At 36.7% G+C, this 15422-nt stretch overlaps 1 protein-coding gene across 8 annotated transcripts in view; it reads right to left on the reverse strand.

The window, feature by feature from the left end:
- SLC44A5 (solute carrier family 44 member 5) overlaps nt 1-15422 on the reverse strand; it is a 352457-nt gene that overhangs the window by 300064 nt on the left and 36971 nt on the right. For 4 of the 8 annotated variants that reach the window (XM_034653707.1, XM_034653704.1, XM_034653703.1 and 1 more), the window contains one exon: nt 603-653. The exons of the other annotated variants lie outside the window; for them this stretch is intronic. In XM_034653707.1, the coding sequence (XP_034509598.1) occupies nt 603-650 (48 nt within the window). In that variant the 5' untranslated portion in view covers nt 651-653. Of the gene's footprint in view, nt 1-602; nt 654-15422 lie in introns of those variants that run through there. 8 annotated transcript variants of the gene reach the window in all.

Consider the following 15422-nt stretch of genomic DNA (forward strand, 5'->3'; position numbering starts at 1 on the left):
ATTCTAATTTCAACCAGAATTGCTCTCCTTTTACCAGTTCTGTGTTTTGGGGGTTGATATAAGATATTATTGTTTTGAAATGTTTAAAAAAGTCACTGGTCTAGAGGAGGCAACAGACATTTAAATAAATACAATACGGTGTTCTACAAGTAATAATTGTATTTTCTCAGCCTGGGTCCCCCAGAATACAGAGCCTAAGACAAAGGAGTGTGATTTGGGAAATAAGAATTAGGAAAGAGGGAGTAAACCAGAGAACGAAGGAGAGTCAAAAAAAGATTCATTATTGAGTTGACTAGCTACCCATACAGATGGCTGGATACTCAGTCTTATAGAACACCCTGATAACCTCCCAGGGGAGAAAAAAAGCAGGAAGCATTTATACATTTATACTCTGCTCTTCACTAGTCAAGGGTGTTCCCCTAGGGCATTAACTCCCCATCACTCCTGAGTTGCACATGCATGATTACTGAGCAAAATCCCAGAGGTGTCCCATGCTACCTCACCATCAAGTAAAGAATCCATGGGGGATGCCAGGGGAGGTGGGGGGAATCAGTGAGAGGTAAAACTGCAGAGGCCTGAGGCAAGGCGCTGTCAAACTGTACCTGCATGAAGACGGACAGCATCTTCACAGAAATTGTCGCTGCAGTCATGGGCTGGAATAAAAGAGCCAAGAAAATGTGAAAGGGTGCACAAGAAGCATCTGAACAAGTATATATAATACACAGAAGTAGAGCAGAGTAGAGAATGATTAATTCTGCCTGGAAAGAGAGGGGCCAGGAAAAGTTTCACAGGCATACAATTCCTCAGAAAAATTTGTCCAATGGCAAAAGGGGATAGGTATTCCAAACAGAAGGAACAATATATATATAAGACCCAGAGGTTTGAAATGGCAAGCTGTGTTTGAAGAACTGTATGAAAAATCAGTATTCCTGGAGGTAAAGTGACAGCAAAAGTCATTAGAAATATGGACAAGGCCCAAAACATAATGGATTTGTTAAGAGTTTAAATTTTGTAACAGAAAAGAATGGACAGTCATTTGAGTGGTTTTAAATGAAAAAGTGAATTTGGGAGAGGGTATAAATGGAATAATAATAATTAACATTTTATATTTGTGAAATGAGAAGTGGGATATGTGAAAAGGAAGTAGGAAATATGAAAAGGTAGAATATTGCCTTTAAATAGACTATTCCGTGTTAAGGATACATACTGTAAGCCCTAAAACAAGCATTTAAAAAATAATAATAAGGGTGCCTGGGTGGTTGGTTAAATGTCTGACTCTTGATTTCAGCTCAGGTTGCGATCTCAGGGTTGTGAGATCGAGCCCCACACTGGGCCCTGCACTGGGTCTGGAGTCTGCTTAAGATTCTCTGTCTCCCTCTGCCTTTCCCCCCTTTAAAATAATAACAATAATAATAATAATAATAATAATAATAATAATAATAATAATAAAATGTATAGCTAAGAAGCCAATAGAGGAAATAAAGTGGGACACAAAAAAATATTCGATTAACCCAAAGAAGTCAAGAAAAGAAGAAAACACAGAAGAAACAGAATGGGAAAAAAAAACAATAGAGTATACTTAAGCCTAATTATTTCCATAATTATAGTAAATGTAAATGGACTAAACATCCCCAATGAAAATGACAAATCAGCGCAATATGGTTGAGCCTCACAAACATTATGCTGGGTGAAAGAAATGAACCAAAAGAGCGCATACTGAATAATTTAAATCATATGAAAGTTTAAATCAGACAAAAACATTTCATATTGACAGATATCAGATCAGTGGTTGCCTAGAACAAAGAGTTAGTGCAAGAGATTGAACATTTCAGCCAGTCTTACACAGTCAAAGGTACAAAAGCAAACCTTTTGAGGAGATGAAATGTTCTATATCAAATGGTTTGGTGGTTATATAGGTCTACACATTTTTCAAAGTCACTGATCTATATACTTAGAATGGATGAGTATTATTGTACATAACTTACACCTAAACAAAGTAGATTTTTTTAAAAGATTTTATTTATTTATTCGACAGAGATATAGACAGCAGCGAGAGAGGGAACACAGGCAGGAGGAAGTGGGAGAGGAAGAAGCAGGCTCCCAACGGAGGAGCCTGATGTGGGGCTTGATGCCAGAACGCCAGGATCACGCCCTGAGCCGAAGGCAGACACTCAACCGCTGTGCCACCCAGGCGCCCCAAAACAAAGTAGATTTTTTAAAAAGTAGCAAACAAACATCTCTCAAGTTTCCGACTTGAACGAATCAATAAAGGGTGATAATGGAGACAATACGGGAGGAAGAAAAAGCTTGGGCTTCACCGAAGAAGGCTGTTTATACGGAATGCCAGTTTGCAGCTACACCACTCACTATGCAAGAGGCTGGAAGAGCAAGGAGGAATCAGATACAGTTCCCCAATCCTGAAGGGTAAGCACAAGCCTAATGGAGGGCATATGGAAACAACTTAGTTTAATATACTCTGAGATATGTTCTGCTAGAGTTATGAGCAAAGTATTGTGAGAAAGATGCTTAATATATCAAAATAGTTAAAAATACTACAAATTTCCCATCAACAGGTGAAAACCAAATGTTTGTATATCCACACAATGGAATACTATTCAACAATTTTTTTAAAAAACTAACTATTGAACATGTAAAAACATGGATGAATTTCAAAATTACTATGTTGAATAAAAAGAAGTCAGACCTATCTTCCTTTAAAAAGATGACATATTGTAAGATTCCATTCATTTAAAACTCCAGAAAATGAAAACTAATCTTAGTGACAGGAAGCAGATGAGGGGTGGTCTTAGGGACAGGGGGATGGGAAGAGATGGAATGAAGAGATTACAAAGGGAAATGAAAAGTCATTGCATATATTCATTATCTTTTTTTTTTAAGATTTTATTTATTTATTTGACACAGAGAGACAGCCAGCGAGAGAGGGAACACAAGCAGGGGGAGTGGGAGAGGAAGAAGCAGGCTTCCAGTGGAGCAGGGAGCCTGATGTGGGGCTCGATCCCAGAACCCTGGGATCACGCCCTGAGCCGAAGGCAGACGCTTAACGACTGAGCCACCCAGGCGCCCCTGAATATATTCATTATCCTAATGGTGGTGAGGGTCTGAAACCTTTTCTGACCCCTCTCCTACCAGGCAGAATGAATCATGCTCCATCCTGTTCTACTTTTATGCATTACATTGGTTTCACAGGTAATACATATGTCAAAACTTCTCAAACTGACTACTTAAATATGTGCAGTTTAGTCAATTATATCTCAACAAAACTATGATAAATAAGTACTAAAAACAATCTTGGGAGAGGAGATAGATAAAATGTTATAGCTATACCAAGTAGCATATGTTCTGTATTTACGGCATAAATTTCTAACACTAAATATAATGAAAAAAATATTCAAGCTGGAACAGTGATATTGACTAATGCTTATTGTTTACTCTGAGCCAAGCACTTTGCTATGTCTGTCACCTGATCCTCGTATCAATCCTATGAAGTAGATAGTATTAATATCCCCAAGTTATAAATGAGGAAACCGAAGGCACAGAATTAGAAATATGTTCAACTGTGAGTAGCGGAAAAACCAACTTCAATGGCTTAGAAAAAAATGGTTGCTGCTATTACTAAAAACATATACAAACAAAAATACCAAGAGGGGGGCGCCTGGGTGGCTCAGTTGATTAAGCATCTGCCTTCGGCTCAGGTCATGATCTCAGGGTCCTAGGATGGAGCCCCATGTCAGGCTCTCTGCTCCGCAGAGAGCCTGCTTCTCCCACTCCCTCTGCTGTTCCCCCTGCTTGTGTGTGCGCGCTCCTCCCTCTGTCAGATAAATAAATAAAATCTTTTTTAAAAATGCCAAGAGGGCTGTAGATAGGCAATGCAGGTTTGTTTTCACTGCTAAGCAATGTAGCCAAAGATAAGAAGGCTCTCTGTCTTTCTGCTCCAGCAGGGGCAGCACACTAATTGTCTCAGAGTTACATAGGAGCTGCTGCGCTTTCAGGCATCACAGGACTCCAGGCAGAGAGAATGGAGAAAGAGGGACACCAGCTCAATCTCCTAGCTTTCCCAGCAGCCCCACCCAGCAACGTTTTGTTTATATACGATTGGCCAGAATTATGTCACCGGGCCACCCCTAACTGGAAGGTGGCTAGGAAAAAGAGGATTGTAGATGGAGGCCAGAGGAGCAAACCAGTAATTTCTGCCACAATAACAAACAGGTGGAGTCAGGATTTGATCTAGATTTATTTCCCAAACCTGAGCTATTGACCATGATGCTATATGAATAAAGTTTTCCATAAATTCTTCCAAAATGCATCTTAATATGCCAAACAAGGGGAAGAAATTGAATCCTGAGAAACATGGACTTGATACAGTTTGAGTGGTACAGGGAACTTGTAGGTATTTAAGTGACAGACTAGTTTCTTTTGGGAGAGCAAGCATGATTAAGGAAAAAGCAGAAGAGAAAGGAAGGAGTGAATATGACAGGGGATTGGTGGGAAACGGTGATCTACAGCTTAACTTCACACATTTTTTATCCAATAGCTTTGCTTCTTTTATTTTTTAAGGTTTTGTTTATTTATCTGACAGAGAGGGAGAGAATACAAGCAGGGGGGAAGATGGAGAGGGAGAAGCAGGCTCCCCACTGAGCAGGGAGCCCAATGTGGGGCTCAATCGCAGGACCCTGGGATCATGACCTGACCTGAAGGCAGATGCTTAACCAACTGAGCCATCCAGGCGCCCCCAATAGCTTTGCATCTTGTGTTGCCCTGTGACACAGTACCAGTTCCTGAATGGTCTAGATCTAGAAAATTCTGTGATGTTCTGTCAGGGTAATTTTTACAAGTGTGGAAGTTCTACAAGTGTAATCTGGGTGTGAAGACGCAAAATAGGCAGAACATCATATCTAAGAAAATGAATTTTTTTTAATGAGGAAAGAGAAAGTGCATGGTTCACTTTTAGAAGGCTTAAATGTTTCCACAATGACTGAAATCGAAGCAACACTCTATTCATTCCTAACTATGATGTCAAGCCTGGGTGCATTTATTGTGTACACTGTGTACCCAGTATTCTGCTCAATTAGAAGGGATGTCATCCATTTGCTCAAGAATTCAGTAGATGTGAAAAACATTTTTTCAAGTATGAAATATAAGTGAGCGAATCTATTAATATATAATATTTGGTCAGTGAGTCAAACATTAAGCATTCACTTTTTCAGTCTAAATTATTAAAGCTTATATATTATATATTAGCTCACTCCAAAAACATATGGAAAAAATCAGCAAACATCTATTACTAAGCACCTACTATGAGTCATGCATGCATTGTGCTAGGTTCAGAAATAAAATAAAGCATAGTCCCTGCCCTCAAAAAAAAAAAAAATCACAATGTAATAATGAGAGTTTGATACATGCTATAGTAGGTGTATGTAACAGGCACAGCAAATGTCCCTCTAATTTTGATTTCTGTTGCCTTCACATTTTTCATTTTTGATATTTCTTTAGAAGTAACAACAGCAAGATAGCTGAGCAAGAACCTCAAGTAATAATAAGAGCACTGTGGAGTTTAGGTCTGAGAAACATGCTATCTAAAACTTCTAGCACTTGATAAAATGTAACACAAAATTTCAAATTACTTTGCCAAAGATCAAGTGTGCTGGGTACGGAGACATATCAGTTCTTTTCTGTTGGAGATTTCAGACTGCTGCCAAGAAACTAGCACAGAAATTACATTGTACTAAAACCAATAGAAGTGGGTATTCAAAATGGGCACAGTTCCCTGCCCTTTGTCATGTATGAGCATGGCAATTGCACATTGTTGATTCACTATTCCACTCAGAGAAAAGGAAACGCTCATATATAAATGCTGCCTTAATACTGTTGGTTGGTTAGCCGCTTTTTAAAAAGAAAATAAATAAATAAATAAAGATCATATTCAGAAAATCCCCAAAATAAAGATCATATTCAGAAAATCCCCAGGGGCGCCTGGGTAGCGCAGTCGTTAGGCGTCTGCCTTCGGCTCAGAGCGTGATCCTGGCGTTCCGGAATCGAGTCCCACATCGGGCTTCTCCGCCAGGAGCCTGCTTCTTCCTCTCCCACTCCCCTGCTGTGTTCCCTCTCTCGCTGGCTATCTCTCTGTCAAATAAATAAATAAATAAAATCTTTAAAAAAAAAAAAAAACCAAAATAAAGATCATGTTCAGAAAATCCCCAAGTTTTCATATAGAACTATAGGACATGAGCTGTATATAATTTTCTTCTATTATGATCAACAATTTTGTGATATTTTTGTTGTAGGTCTTGAGACCTCAATATTGAGTCACTATCATAAAACCAATAGTATCTGATCTGAGAAACACATATTCACGTGGACTCAAACTCACCCAAAGGGAAGAATACTGAAGAGTGATCTCAGTCACACATTTTCCTCCCAAAATCAACAAAAAAATAAAAGAGCTTCTTTTTCCCTCCTCCCCTTGTCCATCTCCTCATCTTCCTCCACCCTCTCCTTCTCCTCCTCTTTCTCCTTCTTCTTGTTCTTCTTCTTATACTATTATTACTTATTATAATTATTATTATTAAATAAAACTCATAATCTCACTGACAGAGATTCAAGATTCCCAAAGGGATCAGGGAGTCAGTATATAAATGTTAAGCGCTTACTGACCATCTGCCAGTTCAGGCAACAAAACCTACCATGGGATAGATGTGTAGACACTGACTGGCTCACAAGAAGCCAGCTGTCTACTTTAAAGAGGTCTTACAAACACAACACCATGAGGAAATAAGACTGTATTCTTAAAGTGTTAAACTGAACTGTACAGAATATTAGAAACCAGAATAAATAAATAACTCCTAATAAGTATTAATTGTCTGGCTCAAACAAGAGTAATTAGAAATAGTAATGGGCAGTCAAGGAAAATAAAGCAGAACTGGAATAGCGTTTTTTAATGATAGACAAAATATGAATCACAGGGAGAACCACCATCTAAATGCCAGGAACCACACAAGCTAAAGCACAAGCTGGAAACACACACAGGCTGCAGGAGTCGTCTGGGTCACAAAAAGATAGCACTGGCTTTCACAGTCAGTTGGCACCAAGCACTGGGCGCTGGACAGTTAAGTTAGGAGCACGGAGTATTCTATGGAGAAGTACGAATCTGATCTAATGAACAGGAGGAAGCAACTAGATGTGATAAAGATGAAATGAGTGGTCAAGATACAGATGAAGACACCTAGCAGAATAACAGTAAGTCTCAAGTTTGAGGGGAAGGCTGTAACCAAAATGCTAAAGCCTTGATGGGCATGAGAGAGTCACCAGTGTGCCAGTAAATTACAGTTAACAGAAGAGACGGGGAGTGATTTCCAGAGAGCATGCAACTCAAATGAGATTTCTGGGATCTATGATACACAGAGCATAAGAGAATGAGCAGCACCTGCTCCAGGAAGCTCCATGGGAAACTGTCCTTGTGGAAGAATAGTTTCCTGAAACGGCAGGGAAATGGTAGAGGAAACATTCTATGGAGTGAGGAATTGAAGAAGTTGGTCATGGGATCTAAGGAAAATTAAATGAGTAACTTAGATAAAGTGCATGACACATAAATGATTTAATGACACATCCAGGGCCGGTGTTAAACCTCACCCCTACAATCTTACAGGGAAGGGAATCTTCTTAGTACTCATAAAAATACTACCTCATTGCATTCCCATCCATACTTCTACCAAGTGGCTTGATCAGGCCACTTCAAATCACAGTACTTTCACAAACATTTATCTCCTTATCACAAAACATCCTCTGAAATATAATGAAATTATTCATGATTATTTATGATGTAACTTCAGAAAAGTTGCCAATCCCTGTATTTACCCATGCTTAGCACTTTGTATAGTGCTTAGCATAAAGTAGATGCTTACTACACATTCAAATGTTTATTACATGAAATCAAAAGCACAAGCGAAAAAAGAAAAACTAGATAAATTAGATTTCATCTAATTTTTTTTTTTTTTTAGAGGGCAAGAGCAAGAAGGAGGGACAGGAGGAGAGGCAGACAATCGTAAGCAGGCTCCAAGCCCAGCGCAGAGCCCAGCGCAGGGCTCAATCTCAGGACCCTGAGATCATGACCTGAGCCAAAATCAAGAGTTGTTGCTTAACCAACTAAGCTACCCAGCTGAGCTGCCCTTCAACTAAATTTAATTTTTTGCGCTGCAAATGATACAATCAAGGAAGTGAAAGACATTGTAGGTCAACTATACTTCAATTAAAAAAAAAAAAAGAAAGTGAAAAGACAACCCACAAAATGGGCAAAAATATTTGCAAATCATATATCTGATAAAGGATTTGTATCCAGAATATATAAAGACCTTTACAACTCTACAATAAAATACAGCCCAATTTAAAAAATGGACAAATACTTGAATAGATATTTATCCACGAAGATATACATATGGCCAATAAGCATATGAAATGATGTTCAACATTATTAGTAATTAGGGAAATGTAAATCAAAAACACAATGAGATATCACTTCACATCTTGGGTGGCTATAATAAAAAAAGACAATAACAAAAGCTAGTGAGGATAGGGAGAAATTGGAACCCTTAGACATTGCTGATAAGAATGTAAAATGGGGAAGGCCTGGCTGGCTCAGTCAGTAGAGCATGCAACTCTTGATCTCACGGTCATGAGTTCAAGCCTCACATTTTTTAAAAAAAGAAGAAAGATTGTAAAATGGTGCAGCCATCTCAGAAAACATTTTGAAAGTCTTCAAAAAGGTAAATATATAGTTACCATATAACCCAGCAATTCCACTCCTAGTTACATTTTAGATATATACTTTCAGTGACCAAAACCTAAACCAGGTTGATAATTAGTTATGTACTCAATCCTATTTAGTTACACCAGTAAAAATGTTCTAATAGGGTTAAAAATCACCTCTGATTAAAACTATTTCAAGACTCCTGTACATCCATCCACAGGCTAATTCAACACTCTGCTAGCTATTTGATTGTGGCTTTTGGCAGCAAGCAAGACGTCAGTCTGCATTTTCATGGATCATTTTTATCTAAAATCTTTTCTCTTCATGATCCAAACTTCCTAGAATCATGACCTGTTCTTTGTCACATGTGAAAAAGTGGAGAAATCAATTATGTGTAATTAGACATGGAGTCTCACAGTATACTATTAGTGTTTATTAGTAGTAAATTTCTTGACAATAGAAAGGCAAAAATAGAAATATTTTATTACAGTGAAGTTATGCTAAGGTAACTTATTCAAATTACTCTTATCTCACTTAATTTTTTTCCCAACAGTATTCAATGCAAATTGGCATACCTTACATGCATTTGTCATTTCATTTTATTGTCTTTCTTCTCCCAGGAGTATTTGTAAATAGTACAAGAACAGTGACTTTGGTATTTTCACTACTATATCTTCAGCACCTATAACATCCAATACTTTAGGGGTCAATATTCCAATATTGTAGGTGATCAGTAAATAATTAATTTATCACTTAGAAATAAAAGCATTGAAAGAGTCCTATGATCCTTGGTTGAATAAAAATAAAAACAGGAAATCAAATGCTTTTAAATTTTAACTATTTTATGTCACAAAATCTCTCCAACTTCCTAAGGACCTCATCTTTACTGTGTCCAGAATAAAATTTGGTATTTTCAACACAGTGAACAAAAATGATTTGAGATTATCATTTACTGTCATACTATGGTTATTTTAAATTTATTGCTTATTATTGTTATAATTTACCATGAAGTGATGGCTGTAATCTGATTTGCATTGAAATAAGGGAAACAAGAAAATTTTATTTGCAGATACAGGTTACTTCTTAACAAGAACCTCATTAATGTAATATTTTTCATGATAACAAATACAACTTAGGATCTTTAAATAAAATGTTGATTAATATCCTCCTTGTAAATGGATGTATTAGACTCTAATATTTCCCAATTTTTATTATTTATATTTTCTTTCTCCTTTGCCCCACTTCCACTGTCACCACTCTATAGAAAATGTTTTCAATTCTTAAACATAAAAATAAATCCAAAAAATACATCACCATTTTTGCATAATTGTTTTTTAAATTATTTTTATAAAACAGACTTTTAAAGTAATTGCTATAATTATAATTTTTGTCCTCCTAATCTTTATGAGTTTCCATTAATCTTTATCTTTCACCAACTCAGGATCTGCATCCTCCCCCCAAACTATCTTTCTCTATCAAATAAGTGACACCACCCACTTTGCTTAGTTGTCTATTTTTTGCCTGTACACTTTGTTCTAGCTATCATGACATCAAAGTAGTCTTCAAGACGTGAGACAACTCTTAGTCCACAGTTAAACACCATGAAGTTTTTCCAAATATAATTGTATCTTACTTTTACAATTTTTGTCTGTTTTGAGATTATTTAGTTTGGGTTCCTTTCAACTACTGAAACTTCTATTGTTATTTTCTCCTATTTGGTAGATAATAAGTGGATTCCATGGAACTTAAAATATAGATTACATATATCTTAACATCATTAGGATAGTGTAGTTTAGATATTTAGCATAGTATCGTTTTACATAAGAATATTTTAGGAGCATCTGACTCTTGATTTCAGCTCAGGTCAGGATCTCAAGGTCGTGAGATGGAGCTCTGCACAGGACCCTGTGTTCAGCACAGAGTCTGCTTGAGATTCTCTCTCCCTGTCCCTCTGCCCCTCCCCCCATTCATGCACTCTCTTTCTCTCTCAATAAATAAAATCTTTAAAAAAAAAATTAAAAAAAGAGAACATTTTATAAAAGTATGCAAATAAAAGAATCCTTGTTTTGGTAGGAAAATAAAAGGATTTTGGATGTAAATACAGTTTCACAGTAAAATCTCAGGGATGGTTTTGTTGCAGATGTAAAACTAAGTTAAGCATTTACTGAGGTTAACAGTATGGGATCAATTGCCTTATCAACTCATTAACAATGAAGAAAAGTATATGATGACGATAAGTGTAGATGAGTATTTTTTTTAAAGAGTAAACATGGCACACTGGAACAAGAAAGGGCCTTATTCAGAAACCATTCTGTAAAAGAAGACTTTTATCTGTTCTATGTAGTCTGGACTCCAAAAGCTTGAATGAAATGTTCTACCGTCATTCCAGTTCAGAAACTATCTAATACTATTTAGAAATAATATTTTTATATAATATTTTTGTAAAGAAGTAGAAACATACTTGAGAAAATATGTCTGTTTCCTTTTTTTTTTTTTAAGATTTTATTTATTTATTTGACAGAGAGACAGCCAGTGAGAGAGGGAACACAGCAGGGGAGTGGGAGAGGAAGAAGCAGGCTCCCAGCGGAGGAGCCCGATGTGGGACTCGAGCCTGGAACGCCGGGATCACACCCTGAGCCGAAGGCAGACGCTTAAGGACTGGGCTACCCAGGCACCCCCTATATAATATTTTAAATGATAGCCAAAAGGATTAGTTAAGAACAGTTAAACAAATGCTTTAAGATGAATTGTGTCTATATGTTTAATTTACAGCATAATATCTATATATAGATATAGATATAAATATAGATATAAATAATTTAGAGCATGGTTTTATATATGGGTATGGAGGAATTTTAAAGTCTCCCCTAATAAGACAAGCAAGAGTCATGGTCTTGGTTTCAAATGTAAGAGAAATGGTTGTATTTCTGTGAACTCATCATCCTACACCATATAATAACTGAAAATAACATAACTGTTCCATTATATTATTTATCCAGGCATTTGACCATTTCAGTTTTCATACAGGTGTCTGAAAATTATACAAACAGCTTATGATTTCCAACTCTGTTTCAAACCAAATCATAAGAACTTTCCTTTGAAAAGTTTGACTGGAAAATATTCAGATTAGTAATAGAGAATATAAGGCAAAAATCTGAATTATACTGCTTAAATTTAGAATCTGTACCCTATAGTATATAGAAGAAAAAAAAAAGACTGGTTTATACCCCTGTCTCTACATATTTAAATGGCATAAAGTTATATTTAAATGGCATAAAGTTATATTTAAAGATTCTTGCCATCAAAGACATCAAAACATATTTTCATCGCACACAGCAGAATATTATCTAAATACATGCTGGCTTCTTGTTATAAGTTGTGATATGCCAGTCAATGATCTTGACCCAGGAGTAACACAGGAAGTACTGTAATCGACTCACCCTAGACCCAAAGAAGCACTGATGGCCTCTACAGGAAAATTAGACCTGTTTCTCCTCTGGGGAGAATTAATTTCAAATTAGGCGTTCTAATTTTATGCTGAAGTGATCCACTGGGGTGGGAGGAAGAGCAAACTTGATTTACCAGCATCAATAAGCGCTACTGGAAGCTTATCAGCTTGGCTATGAGGATTTCGTGAATCCTCACCTTCCTCTCATAATAACCCCAGCGGAATTTCTGTATCTGCAATTGACCTGGAACCATTAATTTTAAGAATGAGAGAATAAATGATTAGAAATTGTTTATAAATTGTTGCCCACTACAAACGTTTATCTGAAATCTCTACTCCAGGTTAAATCTTAACGAGGTGACCTACCCATCCGCATCTCTAAGCTGGCCAGTTTTCCCAGACCATAACTGGTGAAGAGCATCTTTCCATCTATTTCCACCTGAATAGTCTCACATTGAATTATGCCAAAAAACAAGCATTCATATTATTGAAAGGATGCAAAACACTGATTAGTTCATCCTCAATATGTTTAACAAGATCTCAGCAGGAGATTAAGGGAAGTCTAGAGAGAACAATCAAGCTCATGCTAAATAGGAAAATTCATCTAGTCTTACAAAATCGCCATTCATGTACAAAGTTACAACAGCAATAATCATGGCCAATGCTGTGCCTTCATGTATGGGAACAAAACTCAGAACTAAAATTTATATCAGAGTGTTTCATAGGAATTGGGATCGTTCTGTAAATGGGTGCAACTTTATGTTAATGTCTGCTATAACAAGGTCCAGCACTTTTCATATTAGAACTTGACAGAACTATCCTTCCAGATGGTCATAGCCATTTGCATTTTTACTACACACATTTCTTTCTCCTTCACTCAAGGCGGTAGAGTGGAAAGATGTCAGATCCAGGTTCAAGTCCTAGCTTTGCATTTACTACTTTGCAAATCATTTTACCTCTTTGACTCCCAGTTTCCTCCTCCATAAAATGAGGTAATGATTCCTACCTCCAGGAGGTATTATGAGAATAAAATAACATAATTTATCCAAAGTGCCTGGCACTTGAAAGCTACAAAATAAATATGAGATGCTTTCCCTACCTGGTATGGAGAGAGCTTTATAAGTAGGAAAGTAACATTTGAGACACAGACTTTTGAAATTTTGCACAATTCAATTTTTCTTCCAAAACTTAATATCGAAGGTGCTATTTTTCACACTGATGCATTATTCAAATGTAAAAAAAGAAAAACACCGCTATCTTTAAATAGCATGCATTCTACTTCAGGCTATCTGTTCATGACAATGATCTGGGAACATTATTGCAGTAATGAGGCACTTCTGAAATCAGTGTTTGGGGCCTGTGAGAACCAAGAGAAAACAGTATTATCAGCAGAAGTTACTGAAACTCAGTGCCTGGTGATTAGAACACAAACATACAAAATTAAAAGGGGCAGAAGTTATTCCAGTTATTCCTAGTTATATTAGGATAAAAATACATGCGATAGTCACCTCGAGTCTACTTGTAACAGCTAAAGTTCTATGAGATTCAGAAATCATTTGATAGAATCAAATAATCAATAAAAATGTCTTTATTTTTCAAAGGCCTGAGGCCGAGTCTATGGAAAAAAGGTCAATGCCAGGTAAAGTTAAAGCAGGTTTTCTCAGTGTAATTTTAAACAGTCATACAAAATTGCACTGGTGCAAAACCCTAACACCAGTGTGAAAATAAATCATGCTGCTAAAAGGTAAATATTTTACCATCTCTAACAACCTTTTCATTAAAACTTTTGTGAAAGCATAGCTAGATTTTTAAAAAACAACTCAAAGATGTAGATACATGTGAATATGTAAATCATGTTATTAAGTTAGTTTGATACAATGCAGAACACAGCATAAAATATTTCATTCAAAAAGTTGGACTGACAATGCATTTCTTTAATAAGTCATAAAAGATTTTAGCATGAACTTAAAGAAATGGCCCTTACATGTTCTGAAAGTAACAAATAACAACAGCTAACATTTATTTAATAGTTATTATAGGTCCCTCACTTAATCTCAATGATTCTATGGTGTAGGTATTATTAATAACCATAGTCTACTGTTGAGAGGATTTAGGCAAAAAGAGGTTAATTAACCTGTCCAAAATCATATAATTCTAAGCGAAAGATCTGGATTTCAATGTCTCACTCCAGAATCCACACTTCAGCTACTGTTATGTTGTCCTGTCTCTACCTCATATTTTCATTGGCCAAGTACTGGATGGGAATATTGAATGGAAGCAAAGGTGGCTACTCAAATCTACATGGTCTCTTCTTTCAGGTTCCTTAGCCCAATGATTAAATGAACTTGGAAGTGGACAAGTTCAGGCAGAGTCACACAACTTCTGCAAGTATTCAGGTATCCCTGGTTCCTTCAGGATGTTGCACTTTTTTTCAAAACTAAATATGAAACAGAAAAGGTGCTACCTTCTTAAGCACAGCTCTACACCATATATATCACAACATTAGAAGTTTCCCAGGAGATGTACTTCCTGCTCTAGTATTAGAATCTTTCTCATAGCGTGTGACTCTTAATCTTAGGGTTGTGAGTTCAAGCCCCTTGTTGTGCTTGGAGCCTACTTAAAAAAAAGAAAAAGAAAAAAAGAACCTTTCTCATAATTTGCTAAGCAGAAATATCTGACAGTAACTAAGCAGCAATATTCTATTACAGTATATTATAAGCAATGATATATTTGTTAAAAGACTAGGTGAAATCAGGGGTTCCTGGGTGGCTCAGTCGGTTGAGCATCAGACTCTTAATTTCTGCTTGGTCGTGATCTCAGAATCTTGGAATCAAGCCCCCCTAGGGGCTCTGTGATGAGTGGGAAATCTGCTTTTCTCTCTCCCTCCCCCTATACCCCTCCCCTTCAGCTCCTCCCCTGCCCATGCTCACTATCTATCTATCTAAAATAAATAAAATGAATAAAATCTTTAAAAAAATAGATGAAATTGATAGCTAAATCGTGGAAGGAGCCGAGATGCCCTTCAACAGATGATTGGATTAAGAAGATGTGGTCCATATATACAATGAAATATTACTCAGCTATCAGAAAGAACGAATTCTCAACATTTGCTGCAACATGGACGGCACTGGAGGAGATAATGCTAAGTGAAATAAGTCAAGCAGAGAAAGACAATTATCATATGATTTCTCTCATCTATGGAACATAAGAACT

Source organism: Ailuropoda melanoleuca, chromosome 2 (genome assembly GCF_002007445.2).
Source record: "Ailuropoda melanoleuca isolate Jingjing chromosome 2, ASM200744v2, whole genome shotgun sequence".
Taxonomy (NCBI): Eukaryota; Metazoa; Chordata; class Mammalia; order Carnivora; family Ursidae; genus Ailuropoda; species Ailuropoda melanoleuca.